This window comes from Leptodactylus fuscus, chromosome 10 (genome assembly GCF_031893055.1).
Source record: "Leptodactylus fuscus isolate aLepFus1 chromosome 10, aLepFus1.hap2, whole genome shotgun sequence".
Classification (NCBI taxonomy): Eukaryota; Metazoa; Chordata; class Amphibia; order Anura; family Leptodactylidae; genus Leptodactylus; species Leptodactylus fuscus.
In genome coordinates, this window is record NC_134274.1 from 24,079,593 (window position 1) to 24,101,554 (window position 21,962).

Below are 21,962 nucleotides of genomic sequence, written 5' to 3' on the forward strand. Positions count from 1 at the left end.
TCGTGCATGGAGGACTTTTCTCTCTTCCGGTTTCAGTTTAAAATTGTTGGAAATCCGATGGACAACCAGTGTACCCCATTATAGTCTATGAGGTCCACGGGTAACTGCTTTATGGGCAGATTCTGAAAACTAGCAGCGCTAGTATGAACCTAGTCATAATTGCTCAATTAATTTGGTGTGCGAAATTAATCTTCACAACAGGTGGCAGATTTTCCATCCTTATTTATTGAGTTTTGTTTTACCATATATATGCAAAAGTTCTTCATAGTTTTTTGTCTTTTTATTATTTTTTTAACAATTAAATAAAAACCATTAGTTCAGGCACCAACGTGAGAAAAAATAAAGTCACAAACATCATATTTCACTTAGGGCAAATTGCTCCTTCTCTATAATACTGATTAAAATATTTCTCATATTACACATTTCCCAATCCATTGAATATAGTGGCTTAACATTTTATGAAGAGATGATTGCTACCATTGGTCCTGCTTGCTTTGTGTCTTCTAGGCCTGGCCTATGGATGTCCTATGTTGCTTACTTTGCTATAAAACCTCTCTGCATGTCTTTACATCTGCAACGTGTTTTCAACCTGGTTGCGCTGTAGTCTTCACTAAGCCTTATGAAGGAGCCAGAGCAAAGAGTCTGAAACCAGTTGCAGTTTTTTAGAAATAATGGAGGACATTTTAGTCTTCCTTTCCATTGCCAACATCGCCTAAGGAATGAGAAGCCTTTGGTGTTGTTCCTTCCCATTGCAAGTACCATTTTGGATACTGAGCAAGAGGTAACATCCATGAAACGGCTGTCTTCACATATCAGAAACACCATCACATGTCCCTGTAGTAGGTTTTCAATTATTAACCCTTTTTCTCCTGCCTACTCCAGAGGTATTGCACAAGTGAGCACCTTCTTCTGATTTCCTTGTAACCTCATTGCAATAACTATATCAATACCAGTCGATATATCATATATCAAGCTTCACTATTTTTGTTTCCAAAACACTTGTTTTCCTACATATAAATGCTCTTGATATAAGACACACTATAGAGAATAATCCACGAGGACATTTTTAGTTCTTCCCTTCTTTGTTCTTCTTATTTTCCCATAGTCTTCACGGCAGCATTTATTTTCATGAATTATTAATTCATCTATTTTTGTTTTCCCTCCATTTACACTTTGCTGTAGTAAGTCACAATTTCCTTCTTTGGTCCGTTCAGATTATTGAGTTGTTCTTCATTTTTAATATATCCATTGCCATTTTGATGGTCAAATGAGCTGAGGTTGAGAGGGGGTTTACATCTGTGCCAGTTCTTAAGAAGGGTGTTCATTGTCCCCTGGCTGGTGACGCCTAGGAGTTTATCTGTTTCTTCTTGCTCGGGTGTTTTCTCTGATACGTGGCAATGCCCCATGTTAAAGTCTTTATTGATGTTCTCGAAGAATTGCTGAATGCACATTTTTGCAAAGCTTTTTGCGTGTTCCGTGCAGGTCTCATCGAATAGTTTTCTTTCTATGTCTATGTAGTGAGACCAGTATTTGCTTTTCAGAAAAGCAGCTTGTGTAAAGCAGGGTCGAATGGCTCTCACAAGAAAGGCCAGGAAAGTCATCAGGAGGACGAAGGTCCAGCCAAATGCCTAGAAGGATGAGAGAAGGGAAAATAGTTTAATTAGATTTAGATTTTTCTACTTGAATTCTGCTTACTTTAGAGACGTTAAAAGACTATAGCAGTAGGAACTTGTATACTGGGATAGTAGCTGTTAATGTTTGTAAATTACCCTAGGTTCACATCTGCGTTCAGGTTTCTGTTTGGAGGAGTCTAGTTGGGGATACCCCAAACGGAAACCTAATCTGCTTAAAAAGTGGCTACCCGTGTAGTCATCCAGGTTTCTGCACGGTTTCCAACTGAAAAGGGCGAAAAACACAGAGAGAAAAGTGCTATTTGTAGGAATTTTCTCTCTGCAAAATGGTCAGGATTTTGACGTGGTGTCCACGTCTAAATCCTGTCTCCTCCCATTGAAATCATTGGGAGCCGGTCACGGAAACTGCTCACAGAAAAAAGAAGCGAGCTGCCCTTTCTTCAGGTGGATTCCACGGCTGATTCAGCCACGGCGTCCACCTCACGACACCGCCCTCTGGGCTAGGCCCATTCATTTGGGCCTAATCCAGAGCGGAAAGCCGTGACGGGATGCCGGTGCACTGCAAGAATATTTCAGTGGTTCTGGTCGTTTTTTGTTTACTTTTCTGCAGCAATGACTTGCTGTACTTTGATGACACTTCTTCATGTACAGATGGAGCAGAGGAGGATTTAACACCGTATTGTTTTGGGACTTTGTTTATTTTATCACACTGATACATTCCTACATTACTTTTGCACCATCTTAGTCTTAGGCTAGGTTCTCATCCGTGTTCGGGTTTCCGTTTGGGGGGTCAGCTTCGTGCAGAGAGGGGAATGGAATCCCCATATGTAGTGCAAGCACAGATGTGACCCTAGCCTAAGGAAACCCTTTGGTATGAATTCTCCTATCAGCTGATCCTTGATGCTTCTGGTTGTTATGTTGACCAAGCAGATGAAATATAATTTGTAGGTTTATTTTCAGACACGATTGGTTAAAGTTATAGACTATGACTGGGAATGACACTGCTCGAATGGTACCAGTCTTATTTCCCATTTGCTGTCAGGAATGTGTCAGTCATGCTATTGACCTTCGTCACATTACATTTCATCCCCTCAATCCATTTATTGTAGGTGCCCCATTCACCTGATGGAGGCCAAAGTTCAGGTACTCTCCATATTGTTTTTAGCTTTTTTTTCTGCATGGAATAACACTGCCAACTAAATGTTGGAGTTTTTTTTTTTTTAAAAAAAACCCTAAAAAACCCCCCAAAACAAAACATATACCATTGAAGGCTCCCAGGCTTGATATTACACTAGTTCTATTACAGGCTGTGTTACGCCCCCAGGAACCGTTTCACCTCCCACAAACATTTTATTAAAAAGCAATGCAAACTAACACTCCCCAAAATGGTATAAATTTATAGAAAATCTGCCCCTTCCAAAATGGTGTAAATTTATAGAAAATCTGCCCCTGCAAAATGGTGTTGGCGTTGCCGTAATCGTGGCAAAATATAGCTGAGGGGGGTTCACACCTGCACTCGTCATCCAGTTTGTACAATCCGTCCGGTTTCCGTCTTCTGCTCCGCGCAACTGGACGACGAGCGCAGGTGTGAACCCCCCTGACCTGTCATTTTGGCCACATAGTAAACACAGTAAAAACAAAACCCTTAAGAAAGTGGCACAAATGAAGTTTTTCTCTAATTTCACCTCATTCGTTTGGGTTTTATGTGGTTTTGCAGATGATCTTTATTGAAGGACTGAGCTTCAAAACCAGATACAGCCAGTGGCTCATATGGCACTGTTTTTGGAATAAAGCAGCCATGTTCTACTAACCCTGCTCAACCCCTATAATGTAATAGCAGAAAATACTAAACTGAATCATAAATGAAGAGGAATGTAATAAGAAATTTTACTGAAAAAATAATATGCAGTGTCTATATACAAAATATACAGAAAGCAGGCAGTATATACAAAGCTAATGAAATGAAGAGATTACTAAAATTCAGGAATTCACATCTACCCAGGACAGATGAGTGCTTTGTTGACTCTACATTTGTGGCATACATTTGGCACATACTCCAAACCTATTGCCCCATTGTACAGTACAATGGCATTCCTCATCCATTGACTTAGGGTCCATTCACACGGAGTAATGTGCCGCGTGATGTGGAACGTATACGGCGTGAGACTTTGCGCGCCGTATACGCTCCCATTGATTTCAATGGGAGAGATGATCGTATACGCCGCGTTATTTTGCGGCCGCAAAATCACGGCCACAAAATAACGCGGCGTATACGATCATCTCTCCCATTGAAATCAATGGGAGCGTATACGGCGCGCAAAGTCTCACGCCGTATACGTTCCACATCACGCGGCACGTTACTCCGTGTGAATGGACCCTAAAAAATTCTTTTGAAAAGTACAGGTGACTACACTTTACAATGCAACAAATAAAAAAAATTTGAGTCTGGTGGGAATTCTTTCTACTGATGCCACACTAGTGTTTCCTTTTCGTTGTTCTAGTCCTTTGGAGGAACAGAAAAGCAGAGAGGTGGACCACTAAAATAGTCTGACGGACCCCACTAACTATAATCACATCCGTCGTATAAGACTTTTTCCTCTGCTGATTTTCCGGCACACACTTCGACAGAGACTTGGCACATATGTGAACATAGCCTGATATAGAGCAATTGGCATTATCCTTATGGAGTTCGTTTCCTTGATCTAGATTAACCCTGTAGAGTTTTAGGTTGGACTTAATGTCCACCTTCATCTGCTATGTCTCCTGTATCACTTGTCTTGTCCCACTTGACTTCTATGTATATAGGGAAGCATCTTGTACATTTTTGACATTTTTCTTTTGATCTCTGCTCCCTGTATTATACAGTACTATGCTGGTGTGGAAAAATGCAGCAAAGTAAGAAAGCTTTCCTATATAGAAGTGCTTATACTTTGTACTTGTGAATGAACAAAAGAGATTAATATTTGGTGTGACCTTTGCCCTTTACTTTACATCAATTCTTCTCGGTACACTTGCAGGAAGGAATTCGGGAAGGAGGTTGTTCCCGCCATCTTGGAGAACCAAGCACAGATCTTCTGTGGATGTAGGCTTATTCCAATCCAATGTTGAGATCAGGGCTCTGTGGGGGCCATATTGCCACTGCTAGATCTCCTCCTCCAAAGGGCGCTCACACCAAATATTGATGGGATTTATATATATATTTTTTTAATCTTCATTCACTTAATTTTGTTTATTGATAACGGTAAACTATTAACATTTCTATTTCTAAAAGCATTCTTCCTTTGTAGCACCTGCTTAAAACTTTTGCACATCACTGTATCTTTAAAGTTTTAATATGCGCTTTACAAAATATGACTTAGGACTACTAAATACTGCACATAACATGTATTTATGTACAGTATTTACACAGACAACAGGATCAGAAGGGGAGTAACTCCCAACCTATATATATAATACATATAATATATAACCTATAACACATATAATATGTATAATAGATAGATAGATAGATAGATAGATAGATAGATAGATAGATAGATAGATAGATAGATAGATAGATAATATAGTGTTTATGTAGATGGCCTCACCTGTGAGATACAGCGCAGATATCTTGATGCCACTTCTTGTGGGATAATATCATGACCATCATAAATGTCCTTACAAGGGATCCTGGCAAGTATTCGCTTTATTTCCTTCTCCGACAGGGTGACTCCAGTCATGTTCCCCAGTTTGTCGACAGGTACGGATGTGCTAAAAGCACATATAAAGCTTTCGCCATGTAATAAAGTCACTGAGATCCATACGGCCGGGGCAATTAATGCACGTTGTGTCATTGAGCAGAACATATATCTCAGTACGGCCGCGTCCTTCTGCCTCATGCCCGTTGGTCTCCTCCATTCTTCTGCCAGCATTGAGACATTATTGTTCATAACAAATCCAAGTAAGAATAATACAATAGGCGGCACACACAGGACCCCCATGGCGTAAGACATGTTGTAGCTTGGGAGGCACGGACAATTGAAGTCAAATGTCGTGTATAGCTGGGCACTCGCCAGTGCCATAATACCACATATTCCATTCATGAATGATTCTTGGTTGGCTTGCAGAAACTGGAAGATCATACGAAACTTATCCATCTTTAGGTTTTTCTATTTCTCACAAAGAATGAACTAGTTGCCTTTTCTGCCTTTTCAGTTTCAAGGCTTTGAAATGGTGGAAAGGGTAATATTGGAAAACAGAATCTTTTACCTGTTCAGAAGTCTTCTGTCCTTTCTGTTTTCTTCAATTCTTGCCCGCTTTCCAGTCGCTGGCAGTCGAAGTGTCAATAAAAATAGATATATATGTGGCTATAGAAAATAAATTTGGTTTATTCTCTTCTGCAATCAATATACAATCTCTTCTTTTCTCTGAAACCTATTACATGTGAAGTTGTTTGCATATGCTTCTGTGACGTCTTCACTCCCACAGACGGAGACCCAGCCTTCAACACACCTATGCAAAATCTAGATGGAGCTAGCTGACAGTCATGTCATCTCACCATTGCCCAGAGAGCAGAAAACTGGCAGCAGAATAACTTGTTCTTTCCGTTCTACTCAGATTTTTTTTTTTTTTACTGGAAAGTATGTTCTGCAGGGCCAAGCATTAGGGTCTGCACAAGTACCTCATACTATACCACTAAATTTTATTACCAGGTTATTACCTGTGTTCTTTTTTTTTTTCCATTGCTGCATTTGTTGAAATCTTGGCTGTAATGTTTTAAAGGGGTTGTCCCTTTATCTCCCATGCAAAGAATAGGTGATAAATATTTCATTGATGTCACACACCAGGGGTCCCAGATGATGCAGTGAGATGGGGTTATGGATGAAGTAGTAGTCGAGTGCCCTGCTTCACAGTTCAATGACTATGAGGCTGAACAAAGCATCCAAGCACTGTCCTCTGCTGTTTTTATCAGCCCCATAGACTTAATTGTAGAGGCATCCAACATGCTTGGCCTCCACTTCATCCAAACCCTTCTAACTACTGAGGTGGATAGGGGAGGAGTCAATAATAATCAATGGGGTCTGGCTGTTATCATGAGCTCCAGAGACTTTAAATGGATCGGTACCAGCGTGCTTGACCGATTCTTTATACAAAACCCTCCTCATTGCATTAATGTTTTAAGGAAGAACAGGGGTCTCAATAGGTCCAGCAATGGGACCTTCAGTAATGGCACCTTTGTGTCCATTGTGGGATGCCTCCTTTAGAACATTAACAGTTTTGGTATGTGGTTATGTCACACATTGAACAGGCAAGCTTGCAATAAGTCCTACAACATAGTCCAAAAAAATTGCACCTTTCTACCACTCACATCTTGTGCAGTCAAGACTTCCATAGGAAAGCATGAAAGGGGTTGATCAGGAGCTTTTATTAATGGCCAATCCTTAAGATGGACCACAAATATCTGATTGTGTCCATGCGCCCGCAAGCATCACCTCCGCTGCCCATATTATACATAGCATTTAATTAGAACCATTTGGCTCCATGTCCTGTGTACTGTCTGGATACCGATACTGCAGTTCAGCTTTCAGTTAAGTCAATAGGAGCAGAATTGCAGGACTGGCACCTTGTAGTGTATATTACAGGCATTGGAAGTGGCCCTACACAGCTGCATGGACTGCCTGTTGGTTCCCCACCAATTAGATACGTATGGCCTAGCCTAAGAACAGTCCAAAGTGACTGTGTGCACAGCAGCTCTGTGGATTTTATGGACCAGAGAATTAAAGGACACCTATCACTACTTTTATCAGCTTCCAGTTCTTTGCTTCCTTTTACTACTCCCAGATTCTGGTACAGTTGTAACTTTTTCTGTAGCCCCCGCCATTCCCGAGTAATCAGTGCAGTTAGCTTTGGTCCTGGCTCTCTACTGTCAGGTGGGCGGTCTTGGGCTATCCAAAACTCACATTAAAAATGTGTCATAACTGCATGAGCAAATACCAGACAGATCAGAGATTTAGATCTTTTTAGAAGCAGTCATGTGGAAGAGGAAAAGTAAGCCTCGACAGAGAAAAGCGAGCACAGGGGTATGTGTAAGAAGAACAAAGAGCAGGCATATAATATCTAGTCTGGTTTATTTACCACTAGAATAGAATTAATATTGGTTGTTATGGCCGTTTTGTATACACCTACAGGCATCTAAGGAAAGTGCTCTTGGAACATTATACAATTGCATAACCCACCTAGTACATGTATATCCCGAGGTGCTGCATGTTCTCTTGGGTGATTTTGATGAGGCTTCTGTCCAGCAAGAGGAGTAAAGATATTAGATCTTTGCTACTACACTATAAAGGATGCTTTCTGTTGTGTCAGAAGGCCAGGTATTGGGAAATGGGATCACTGTGTGGTGCTTATGTTTCCAGCATACAAACATAAACTAAAGCAAGCAGGTATGGAGGTTATAACTGCACTACTATGGATGGAGTACAGGCAGAGGTTACTCTCATGGATGGCATCTTGGACTAGTTTAAGGATGGCACTCGTATTTTACAGGGTAATGTTAATAATGTTCTGCTATTCCTGCTAAACTATGAAGTTTTATCCAAATTAGAAGGGGAAAATAGGAAGGTTGGGTGTAGTCTGAGGGCAGGATCTGATGCTGGTTTGCTGCGGATCTATTGACAGGGTGAAATGGATACAAGATATGCTAAAGTTATGCGGAGCAATGAGACAATGGACAGGGTGGAAAGGTAATGTGAGATCCCCTGTGTCATCCAATGCAGAGATAGTGGAAGGAATAAATGTACTTTATTTTAGATTTGAGAGAATGGAGGCAACACACATACTGTAAAAAAAAGTGTCTGTGACAAAAGGATGCAATGATCCCATTTTTCACAGCCATTTTGCATTCGTTTGGCCGCTGTTTTCACAGACTCAGACTTGCGTCTCCTCAGAGATCTGTGAAAATGGACAAATATAGGACACCTCTTATTTTTTGATTGACCATTAAAACAGTCTGTCAAAGGAAAAAGACATGTCAGTAGCCCTAATAGTTCTAAAAATGGCCGCATGACAGTCGTTTTTGACATTTGTCTGAATAACGCCTAACCATAGGTAGGGAAGAGGCCCTTTAGGGTATCTAGGGATGACGTGTAACGTATTATATTCAGTATATGTGTAAGAAAGGCCACATAACATTCCTCTGAATGCTCTCAATGTCTCTGCATATAATCTGAGACTAGTTTCTACAGAGATTTTTCGTCTATTACTGTGTGAGTCAATGGTTCCTGTGCTGGTTATTGTGCCGCCGTTTCTCCTCATGACTAATATCTGGTAGCTATCAACAATGGTTGAAAATTAGGTTTGCGCCATATCGAAGAAATACTTGTAGACAAGATACATTGCCTTTAATTTGCTTATTCAGGGATTATTTATTTATTTATGATACTGTATTTCTCTAGCACAAACCTATTCCACAGCACTTTACAGACAATGATGGGGGAATTTATCAAGACCAGCGTCATAAATCAAGCACGTTCCTGGTGGATCTATGCTCCTGTGCTGAAAGCTGCAGCTGGTGACATAAATGATCATAAGTGTGATGACCTGACTTAACCATGTCCCATTGCTATTTTTGGTGTAAGACCCTCACTTATGCAAAAAAAAAAAAAAAAAAAAATTGGACATCTTTATTCCTTGTAGGACAGAAAACTATTATACAAGGCACGATAAATTTCACCCAATGCCGTCACTTACTGTCCCACTGGTGCTCACAATCTTAAATGAAGAAACCCACACAGTTACAGGCATAATATACAAACTCCATGCCGATGTGGTCTTTAGTCTAGACATCAGAGTTGCATCTCTCTTGATCTTACGTGGTCTACAATCATATATGCTGAATGTCTATATTCCATCACTTTATGATTGGTGGGGGTCACTTTATGAGATTGGAATAACCTTTTAATAGTCAAATAAGACAAGATAATCCTTTAATAGTCCCACAGTGGGGAAATTTCAGTATGTATTAGTATAAGTATTAGTCACCTTACTTTGTAATATAAGGTTTTCAACCTTTTAAGCCCAGTTCACATCTGCGTTTGGGCCATTCCGTTCCTGCAAGCAGCACTTCACTCCGCTTTTTTCGTGCGGAAACCACACAGACCCCATTATACTCTATGGGGTCCGCGGGTTTCCTTAGGTAACCGCTTTTTTATGTGGATTAGATTTCCATTCAGGGACGTCCCTAAGTGGATTCCACAAACGAAAACCCCAGCGCAGATGTGAAATGGGCCTAAGGTTAAGGCTTTTGGCCACTCAGGAAACACAGCAGAACAAATCCTGCGTTTTACAGTACCAGCAAAGTATATGAAATTCTGGTTAATCTTATCCATGTAATGTAGGAAAAAAGAGCTGCGGAGTAGTTTGTTTTTTATTGTTAGTTTTAGATTTGGAATCGGTAGCAGTTATCCTATAGATTTAATAGGGATAGGACAAACTCAGCTTAAACTCAACAAAAATCACTGCAGTAAAAAAAGCAACGTGCTTTCCCTACATTTTTGTTTTGTCTGCTGTACTTTTTAGCTGCATTTGCTATGTGGGACCTTAGCTTAGTCATGTGACCTATACAATCCTTGGTCACGTGATATACACACAGATGCACAGCTCGTTACAGTCACAGAACAGAAATTAGACATCTGCCTGGTAACGAGCCATGCACCTGTGTATCCATCACGTGACCAAGGACTGTATATCACATGAGCATGGACTGATGTTTAGATACGAGAAGTAAACCAAGAATGACAGCAAGCAGAGATCTAGAAAACTGCAAAATTGATACAGAAAGTATATTGGAAAACTGTATAACTTTTCATTACACAACATCACACTTTTAGTTTCATCACACATTTAGTTTCTGAAACTGGTCAACTCCTTTAAGACTAAGTGCAAAGCAACAAAAAATTTGTCCATCAGCAAGTTATGCGGAGTGTTTTTATAACCATATTGTATTCATAAGAACACATTTTTGCCTGTGTTGTTTGTAGCTCATATCTTCTCCCCCGGGGGCAGGTGCGACAGCGCTAGTGACACAGCAAATTTTAATACATGTTTTAAACAAATTGCAGAGAACGTTCTGGAGTCTTCAGTCATTTTCATAAACCTCTTTGCTGTTTGCATGGGAATTATACAATTCCGATTTTCTCTTGTTGCCAGGATGCCATGCAAGCATTATCCTGTATACCAGGTTATGTAATAAAATTACATTTTTAGACTGACCTGATGGGGCAGTATATGTGAACACTTTTTTTTTTTTCTACTAGAAATTTTATGTTTCGATATTTGTAAGAAGACCAATGCAACCAATGTACGGGGACTTTTACATAAAAATCATTTTACACCTTTGTATCCATTTATCTAAAGCTATATATTGTGGGGAAGGTAGCTCGATAGAAGCAATGGTGTGTACTCAACCTGTCTGAGACAGGAAGTCGATGTCTGTTGCAAACAGGTTTATTTGGAAAAATGGCAAAATAAATAAATCTTCACGTCAGGCACAGAATAAGAAAAATAAGTACAGCCTTAAATTAAGACAAAAAAGTCAAACAAAACCCTGCTCGTCCGAGCACTAACTAAACAATAATAACTAACTATACGTGTGGCTTACTACCAACCACACAAACAAAGTTGTACAGTACAGTCTCACCAGACTCTGTGTTTAAGGACAGACCCAGGCGCCTCCTCTCACTCCCAGGAACTTCCCTGAAGTGCAGGCTCTGCAGCCTTTTATGGCCCAGTAACGAGCCCAGGACCACACCTGGGCTGAGGCCTACACAAGACCTACACTGGACCACACACAGGTCAGAAACCTGGGGGAGATATACCGTGATCCCAGCACTCTGCTTGTCACCTTCTCACAGTATATATCTGTACCTGACATTTGGAACCATAGGCACAGATTCCATTGTGTACGCTAAAAAAGTAATGCGGCATGTAGTACTATCCTTGACGCACTGATGGTAATCCCTTAGAATTAATTATAGCCAATAGGGTCCATTGGGTTCCATTAGTCTCTGTCATGTGGCTGATCTGGTACTGCTGTCATTATCATTTTGCTATTCCTGTGAAGGCAAAAAAAATAAATTGTATATCACAATAATGTACCAAGCAATAAGTGCTATTAGTTTTTGTGCATGAGCTGCTATTCAGACTTTCTACTGTCAGGTGGGGGTCTCTGTCAGAGTTCAGAATTACCCCCCTAGTCTACTCCTGCCTCTGTCCACCACTGTTTGGATCCCTGAAAAATGCCCGTCGCCTGCTTCTGCCTGACATAACCCCTGTTACCGTAGTACAGAGTCTAAATAGCTTATCATGCTCAAAAACTAACTACACTGATTGCTCAGGCACGGTGGGGCTAGAGAAAAATTCCAACTGTTCTGGAATCAGTGAAGGGAAGCCTATTAACAGATGCTAGGAATTGGTGGGGGTGGTGAAAGGTCCTGTTTAACTAAGTAGCGATATAGTGGTTAGTTTAATGTGCACATTGTTGACCACCATGAAGCCGCATAGACTTGTTATATCTGTTATATCCAGTGTCCTGCTCATTTTCAGGTCATGTGCTTTACAAGGCTTTTGTAATTCAAAGGGTTTGCAAGTAGTCTGTGAATAACACTGACATGACACATCGGCTCAAAGAGGACATGTAAATAAGCTCTAAGACCACATGGTCCAATGGCACACATGCGTGAAACTTTGCCCACCTGTGGTAGCCAATGGCCCCAAGATCGAGTTTGTAATTGGGGAGCAGCGGGGCCTCTTAAATCCGGTAACCAGTAGGAGAGTCAGACCTCATATATTGCATATCAATAAACTATTCTAGGGATAGGCATTCAGTATTCAAGTCACAGAACCCGCCTTTAATAATAATAATAATAATAATAATAATAATAATAATAATAATAATATAATGTTTGTTATTTGGCTGTAGTGGTGGTTTAATATCCTACTATTACTACCTTCTTCCTTACTTCCTGAAAGTCTTATTACTGACCTGATAAGTATCTGTCTACTTATATATGTCAACAATTTACACTACATCTCGTACGTGAATGGTGAGAAGCTAAGTATATGTAATTTGTCAGTGAATAGGCGTATCCTACATGATAACATTCATATCCAATCATCTGTAAAGTGTATATCACAACATAATATACTAGATCTGATAACTAAGACAATCCTCTCCCCACATAAAAGCTTCTGGTGTGCACACTCTGTTTGAAGATTTTTTTTTGTGTGTGTGTGGGTTGTGCCCATCAACAGCAAACATGGGCATTATTGGGTCTTTGTCCCCTGATACACTGTGATGTGAGGTTTCATATATCAGCAGCAATGGATCCTAAAAGTTTTGACATACTCCAGAAATCCAAAACTATTATTATGTTGTCAAAATAATGATAGTGTTAGAGTGTCACAAACAAACAAAAAATATGATGCCGACCTATAGTAATTTCTATATTTTAAATGTGTTTTTTGGTTGTTGTAAAAAAATATATTACATTTTTATTTTCCAGCACCAATATACATCCTAAATGCAAACAAATCACCGCTACAACCAAAACATATAGAGAGTATGAACCCTTAAAAAATGATACACAGAACGGATGTAGATATCGATGTACTGTATACAGTGTTTTATAGCCACGTAAGACAATAACTTAGTAAGGGATAAGATAGCATCAGAATCTTTCAGTAGTGCAGCCTCCATTTTTAGCTTTATGTAGAGAGATATTTAATAGTTCACTCATGTTTTACATTGACAAAAGAATATTTTTTCCTCTGGTAGCTCTCCTTTATGCAGAAATAAAAAAACAAACAAACAACTTACCTTCATTGTAAAAATTTCTATTGGAAATAGAATTGTATAAATTGTATTACTAAAGTATTTGCCTGTAAGATTAGATTTGATAAGATTAAGATAGGACATCATTTGAAGATCAGTGGGGTCCGATACCTGGGTTCACCATGGATCAGCTATTTGGAGGTCATGTGACATCACATCCATCGGACTCGTGGCCTGAACTTGAGCCTCTTTGTGTCTCGTGACCATGAGAGATATTAAAGGTGTAGGAGGTTACTAGGTTGTTGCAACCCCCCTAGTGAGTAGAAGATTGGTAGTGCGTTGTTCGTCCATTCCTTCTCTATGAGAATTTCATGTGCGAGTACAGTAATAGGCTATCTCTGGCAGTCCCATAGACATGAATGGAGTAGCCATGCAAGCACAACCAGCCCCCCATTCAGATTAAAGTAAAAGTGATGGAACTTCTGATCATTGATGATCATTTTTGTGATTTCTGCGGTCAGATCCCTATCCATCAATAAGTTACCCCTATCTTATACTTGAGGGGGTAACTTGAAATCACTGGAGTGCCCCTTTGCCAGTAATTGACATCTAGCAGGGCTCTTGAAAACGTTAAGGAAATCATACTGGAATTTGTTAAATCCTTGACTGTGTTTGTACATTTCTCTCCATTCACTTCTATAGGCGTCCTGAAAATCGTCCAGAATGCTTACTGTGGATATGTCTAAGATGGAAAAACCCTTTATCAATGGACCAAAACTGGGCTTCTGACATTTGGGAAGATCACAGTCCCTGAGGTCACACACTCTTTAGCTTTGCTCAGAGATTTCAGTTACTGGAAATGTTGGATACAATAGCAAAAGGTCCATTGACATCAAAGTAATTTGCTTAGAACATGTGTCAGAGTTTACCACTAATGGAATCCTCTGAGCAGAGCCAAAGTGCTTAAGAGGTTGCAGAAAACAAGGCGGCTCACTTGTTATAGACTCTATTGATGTGATCTATAACGCATTAGAAGAGATCATTTTGGATGGTTTTACTTCTAGGAACGGTTTTGTTTCATTAACATAACTCCTTTAGGATGAGGCCACATGTATCTTCTGGTGTAGAATTTGCTGTGATTTTATCCCAAGAGGACCTTTCACATCACACTCACAGAGAGTTTCATTCCATTCCAATAACTCCTTGTTGGGGCATTGTTATTATTTTTATTATTAATATTATTATTATTTAACAAGGGTATTTCACTTTAATTGGTATCATACGGGCCCTTAGCCTAGATTCACATGACTGAATTTCTCCTGTAAAACTCGGTCCATGCGTGTGCTGGACTTCCTGGCCTGAACAGTATGTAGGGAGAGGGACTCATAGTTACGCTCCGCTCATTCTGAACGTAAAACTCGTTCAGAATGAGCGGATAAAAACCAGATCCCATTGATTGCTATGGGTGCCGGCATATGTGCTCTACCCATTGAAATCAAGGGAGGCTTTTTACTCTTTTGTGTATCACATTGAAAGCAATAGGGAAAAAAGCCTCCCATTGATTTCAATGGGTAGAGCATGTATGATGGCACCCACAGAAATAAATGGGATCTGGTTTTTATGCGCTCACTAGCTGGTACCCGCGACTTCGTCTGCGGGGATTGTAGAAGTGGGTATATACAGGCGCGGGTAAGGTTTTCGTACTGTGTATAAGGTCTGGGATATGAAATGTAACTTTGTATCTTGTTTTTGCTGTAATTCAGAGAATACGTGAGACTTTTGTCTTGAAGTTACTTTGTATTTGAGCTGCTATATATACGGTGTTGTGAGAAACTTTACATAGTGACTTTGGGACAGAAGTATTTGACGTTAACCCCTTCCCGCCAATGGCATTTTTTGATTTTCGTTTTTGACTCCCCTCCTTCTAAACCCCATAACTTTTTTATTTCTCCGCTCCCAGAGCCATATGAGGTCTTAATTTTACCTGGGACAAATTTTTCTTCTTGATGCCACCATTATTTATTCTATATAATGTACTGGGAAGCAGGGAAAAAATTCAGAATGCGGTGGATTTCAAGAAAAAATGCATTTCTGCGACTTTCTTACGGGCTTTGGTTTTACGGTGTTCACTGTGCAACCAAAATGACATGTCCCCTGTATTCTGTGCTTCGTTACGGTTCGGGGGATACCAAATTTATATGGTTTTATTTACATTTTGACCCCTTCAAAAAAATCCAAAACTGTGTTAAAATTTTTTTTTTGAAAAGTCGCCATATTCTGACAGCCGTAACTTTTTTATACGTGCGTGTATGAGGATGTATAGGGTGTCTTTTTTTGCGGGGCCGGGTGTACTTTGTAGTTCTACCATTTTCGGGAAATGTTATTGCTTTGATCACTTTTTATTCAAATTTTTATCAGAATCAAAACAGTGAAAAAATGGCGGTTTGGCACTTGTGACCATTTTTCCCGCTACGGCGTTTACCGAACAGGAAAAATATTTGTATAGCTTTGTAGAGCCGGCGATTTCGGACGTGGGGATACCTAACATGTATGTGGTTCACAGTTTTTTAACTACTTTTATATGTGTTCTAGGGAAAGGGGGGTGATTTGAATTTTTAATCCTTTTTATTTTTTTTTAATATTTTTTTTTACTTTTTTTAAACTTTTTTTTTGCATTTATTAGACCGCCTAGGGGTATTGACATGGGTGGGCGGTGTCGCGGATTGTCAGAGCGGTGGGGGTCGGCAAACATGGCTGCTCCGGAGCGTTATAGAGCGCCTCCTGGAGTATCGGTAAGGTGAGGGGCAAAGTGGTAAAGTATATGTATATGTGATTGTGTGGGGTTAGGGGCGAGGCTGTAGAGGGCAATATGAATTTTGTGGCTTGCTATGGTCCAAAGTGTGTGAGATTGCAGAGATGGTGGTGTGAGTTTGGGTTTTGTGGGGGTCCTGGCACAAACGTATGTGCGCTATTGTGACGAAAAGTAGCCTATTGTTTAATCGAGTGTAGTGACTATGTTTGTGGAAAATTTCAGCCAAATCGGTGGAGCGGTTTTTCCGTGATTGAGGAACAAACATCCGAACATGCAAACATCCAAACCCACAAACCCACAAACTTTCACATTTATAATATTAATAGGATTATGAACGAGTTGTACTGTTATTGGTGTGACAGATGGTAAAAACGGACCCATTCTCTTATATTGGTCTGTCCATCCATGAAAACAGACAAAAATATAACATGCTCTAGTTTTTAAGGCCTGGTTCACATCTTCGTTCTATATTCCGTTCAGGGAGTCCGCTTGGGAATGGAATACCGAACGCACTAAAAAGCGATGAACAATGAAAGCACATGGACCCATAGACTATAATGGGGTCTGTGTCTTTTCTGCGCGGTGTCCGCACGAATCATGAACTACTTTTCTCTCCGCAAGATTTGTGCGGACACCATGCGGAAAGTACACGGACCCCATTATAGTCTATGGGGTCCGTGTGTTTTCATTGCTCACCGCTTTTTAATGTGTTCGGTAATCCATTCAGGGGGGTCCCTAAGCGGAGTCCCCGAATGGAATACTGAACGCAGATGTGAACCAGGACTAAGTCCAATAAAACGGTCCATAAAAAAACCCAGCCATGTGTATTTTCCCATTATCTCCTATTGTTCTTAAACAAACTTGTAATGGATGTTACAAAAACATCTGTAACACGTCTGTTTTTCCTTTTCATCTGCATGGGGCCACTGTATTCAGATTAGTGCGAACTACTATGCACCTGTACTGGCTTTGTGATTGGGTTTCTGAGTACAGGTGTGGCACGACAACTAATGGTGATCAGTGTACGGTTACTGTGGCTCGGTAATTGATCACCCCTTTAACAATGATGCTTTGATTTTCCATTTGGACCTCTGAACTGATAGCAGCGCTCACATCCTGCAGCCATCTCGGTGCTGGACAACTTGTCATGCTGTACAGAGGATGCAAACAGATCATGCAAATGTTCTTACTCAAGGGAGATCGACACAGAAGTGATGGCCACAAGGAAAAACAAATTTTTGCATAATGTCTAGGTTGGAACCATAGTCGCTCAAATATCTGACCTTTTGCATACAGAAGCATTTTTGGCATACAAAAATATCCGTGCGCTTCACAATAGTCTTTAACAGATCCAGAGGGCTGCAGTGACCATGAAGTTTTTATTTATTCTGATTAGATTTTATGAAGATGTCGATAAAGTAGAGGGACTAATGTGTTTGTTACTAAATCTTATTCTTCATGTGTAAACACTGATGTGCAAACCTGTATGAAAAACTATGGTGTAAATGGTTTTCCCCTGAGTTGAAAAACATATCTGTTGATGTCACAGTACAGAGATGATACACACAGTGATGTCACAGTACAGGGATAATACACACAGTGATGTCACAGTTTTACATACTGACATTACAGCACAGGAATTATACAGGATAAATGTAATTTTTCTTTCAGTCTATCATCTAGACTAGAGTCAGTAGATTGGCATAATCTTCCATGGTGTAAAGCTATTTTATATGGCAGCAATGTTAATGGTTGTACATAATACAGTAATGAAATGGGTCTTAGTATGACATATGAAGTTTTAGTTTTGACTGTTTCCAATGCTTTTATCTCTTATGTTTGGCTAGCCAATATAGTTGACTGTAGGGAATGGGCAAAAAGTCTTTGCCTACTACATGGGGGCAGTGAAGTCCTCACTCCTAGTATGCTCAGCATCGCTTACAGACCAGGCTCTTAGACCCCCAGATAGAGTGAGAAGGATCCTGTACTTAAAGTATTTACTGCAATCTTGTTGGACAAAGCCAATGCAGTATTTAATCTCTGTTTTCCTCTGTCTAGTCTATGTAAATTCTAGTTTCCTGATACATGTGTGCATATAGCATTGTGCAAACACTTCTTAGAAGAACTCAGGATCTACTCTTTGTAATAACTTGGAATTTGTAGATATTAAACTTTGTAACTAAAGATGTTGTGTAAATGTCCTTAAAGGGGTGGAACAGCAACTATAGCAAACTCAGGGGAGGCCAGGCTGGGCGTAAAACACAAATAGTCACATTATCCTATGCCCTTTGCCCTTCTGCTGGTCTTTTCTTTGCATGAAGCAAAGCGCTACTTACGTGACCACTGAGGCCAGTCACTGGTGAGGGATCGGTGATGTCCCTCTCATATATAAACACTTCCTTGCCTCTTCACTTCCAATCTGGTAAATCCTGGCATGGGAGGGGCAGGGGATTGGGACCATACAGAGTGCCAGAAATAGGCGAGTATGACTTTTGTGTGTGTGTTTACATCCCCTCACCCCCAGAAGCCCCTAAAGGTGCATTCACACGGAGGAAAATGGCGCTGAATTTGTTGTGGAATCTGCGTCAGATTCAGCGCTGAAAAAAAAGCCTCCAATTGACTTCAATAGGTTCCTTTTTCTGTGATTCAGATTTCCAGTCAGAAGCAGCCAATGCCAGAGCTCAGAATCACACCCCCTGTCTGCTTTTGTCTGACTCCGCCCTCCTGGCAGTACAGAGACTGAATGGTATATCAGGCGCCAAAACTAACAGCATTAATTGCTCAGGAGTGATGGGGACTAGAGGAAAAAAATCCAGATTTGCCAGAATCCGTAAAGCAGCAGATATTAATTGATGTAAAAATCTGAACTAGTTGGAGGTGGTAAAAGGTCCTCTTTAAAGGGATTCAATCATTAAAAAGCTATTTTTTGTCCCTAACACGTAGGAATAGCCTTAACAAAGGCTATTCTCCTACCTTTAGATGTCTTCTCCCCGCCGCCGCCGGTCGGTTTTCTTCTGTATGCAAATGAGTTCTCTCGCAGTACTGGGGGGTGGTCCCCAGCGCTCAAACAGGACTGTGGCGTCCCCAATGCTGCGAGAGAACTCTCCAGTGCCGCCTCTATCTTCGCCTGGAACGGCCTCTCCCTGCGTCTTCTTCCGGCGCTGGCTTCAAACTTCTAGGCATAAGCAGTCAGCTCTGCTGTTGGGCCCTGGGCAGAGCCGACTGCGCATGCCCATGGCCATTTTCTTGTGGCTGCTTACCCCAGTTTACTGTGTTAGCAGCCACAAGAAAATGGCTGCTTACACCAGTTTACTGTGTAAGCGGCCACAGGAAAATTGCCAAGGGCATGCGCAGGGAGAGGCCGTTCCAGGCGAAGGTAGAGGAGGTGCTGGAGATTTCTCTCGCAGCATTGGGACCACCCCCAGTGCTGCGAGAGAACTCATTTGCATACAGAAGAAAACCGGGATTTATACCGAACGGCGGCGCGGAGAAGACATCTAAAGGTAGGAGAAGAATAGCCTTTCTTAAGGCTATTCCTATGTGCAATCTACAAAATATTCTTACATGTTAGGGACAAAAAATTTCTTTTTAATGATTGAATTCCTTTAAGTCATGCAAGTTTCCATTTTTATTATTGTCACTTTGGTTAGATTCCTTCTATAGCAATACTTATTTTATGACTTCTACATCAAAAGTGAATCAAGAGTCCATGCGAAATCATTGTGAGCTGCAGTGTCAATAAGTATGAGTTTATTAGAATATACAAACAAAAGCCATAGCTGAAAAGTAATGAGTGGTCAATAAATACTGTCTAAGAAAGGAAGAAAACATAGTTTCACAAAATTGACAATGAAGGTTTGGAAGTTGTATGATGATAAGTCTACAAAAAAGACCATCCATCTTCTGAGATGCAAGCATTGGGAAGTACACCATTTACAGAGAATCTGTTAGGACTCGTTCATATCTGCATCGATAATCTGTCCGTGGGAGTGCGCATGGGGACCCCCCGAACGGACTACCAAATGCATTGGCAAGCGGTGTGCAGTGAAAGTACACGGACTCCATAGATTATAATGGGGTCCGTGTGCTTTTCGCACGGTCTCCGCACAATTCATTTGGACAGAAAAGTAGATTGTGAACTTGTGTTCCCTGCGGAAAGCACACGGATCCCATTATAGTCTATGGGGTCTGTGTGCTTTCACTGCACCCTGCTTGCCAATGCATTCGGTAGTCTGTTCAGGGGGTCCCCATGTGGACTCCCCCGAATGGATTACCGATGCAGATATGAACGAAGCCTTAGGTGATTTCTTCTGCCCTATCTGAGCTCATGGTATGGTAGGGCTAGAGAAGCTGAGCTCTCTGGTAGATAGGTTAAAATGATTTGGAGCAGGATATGTAAGTAAAAATCAGAGTAAATCCAGACAGGACTCCTAGGAGAGACTGTGGGAGTTCTGCTTATCCTTCTCACAGAGGATGATTGGCAGCCTTCTCTGTGCATGCAGTGAGACAGGGAACATGATAATCATCCTGCATGGGCGGGGTGATCAGGACTCTCAATGTCTCTCCTAGGAGTCCTGTCAGGATTTATTTGTCCTTTCATTCTAAAATCCTGTTCCAAATCCTATAAATCAATGAAAACCGATCTCCACCTCTCTCCCTTTATCATATAAATCTATGTATTACAGGACTCCGCTCTCTATCACATCCTGATTTCAGATAGAACAACAGAAATCGTCTGTCAGGGTCACTTTAATTGTATGTTCACCCTTGAATAGTTTTTTTTATAACAGAGTAACTTTGTAAATTAATGTTTAAATTATAATCTATGGATGCATTAAGAGTCTTCAGAGCTTCAAATATCCCAGCATCCTTTACTGGCTCAGTGTCAAACTCGAGATTTAGGATATATTAGATCAAGTAATATACAAAAATCTCCTACAGCAGTGTAAGGGTCCATTCACACAGAGGGAAAATGGCGCCTTATTTGGTGCTGAATTTTCAGCGCTGAAAAAAAGCCTCCCATTGACTTCAATGGGTGCCCCTAGCTTTTTTTTCCACTAGCAGAATTTGGGAGGCTTTTTTTTCAGCACTGAAAATTCAACACCAAATAAAGCGCCATTTTCCTCCGTGTGAATGGACCCTAAGTGTAATTCTGTGAAGGATATGGTTGACTAAAGACTGACTAGCAGAACTGTGAATGCAGTTCTGGTCTGTGCTTGGGTCAGTACATGATACTCAACTTTTTACATAGCTCTAATCTCTAAAATGGTGTTCTACCCTAAATAAGTAAATTGGCTTAAAGGGGTTGCCCAGGACCTGAAGGTAAACTGATACTGATGACGTACTCACAGGATTGGTCATCAGTATCAGGTTGGAATCTGACACCCAGGCCATGCGCTGATCAGCTGAAGCTGTATATAAGACATACAGTAGTACTGGAAACAACCCTTTTCCTATTTACATGAATGAGAGTGGGGCTGCTGTTCCCGGCACCTCCACTATAGTATATGGAGCTCAGTACACTATGTACAGCTTCTATTCTGTACACTATAGTGGTGGCTTCACTTGAATAAGAGCAGAGTTGCTTACGGTCGTATACTAGTATACGGCTTCCTACGGCCTGGTCATCAGTACCAGTAATCAGGCCCTGGACCACCCAAAGCGAAATGTTGAAGTACAGAGTTTGTAAGTTTTTACATTAGTATTCACT

The 21,962-nt window shown here is 40.7% G+C and overlaps 1 protein-coding gene across 1 annotated transcript; it reads right to left on the reverse strand.

Annotated features, from left to right (window-relative positions):
• Window positions 1-1,166: 1,166 nt before the first annotated feature.
• LOC142182923 (calcium homeostasis modulator protein 1-like) lies at window positions 1,167-5,767 on the reverse strand. Its single transcript, XM_075257732.1, has 2 exons — window positions 5,219-5,767; window positions 1,167-1,628 (listed from the first exon to the last, which is right to left on the reverse strand). Exons 1-2 carry the CDS (start codon window positions 5,765-5,767, stop codon window positions 1,167-1,169), a joined length of 1,011 nt encoding a protein of 336 aa, XP_075113833.1.
• Between the last annotated feature and the right edge of the window lie 16,195 nt (window positions 5,768-21,962).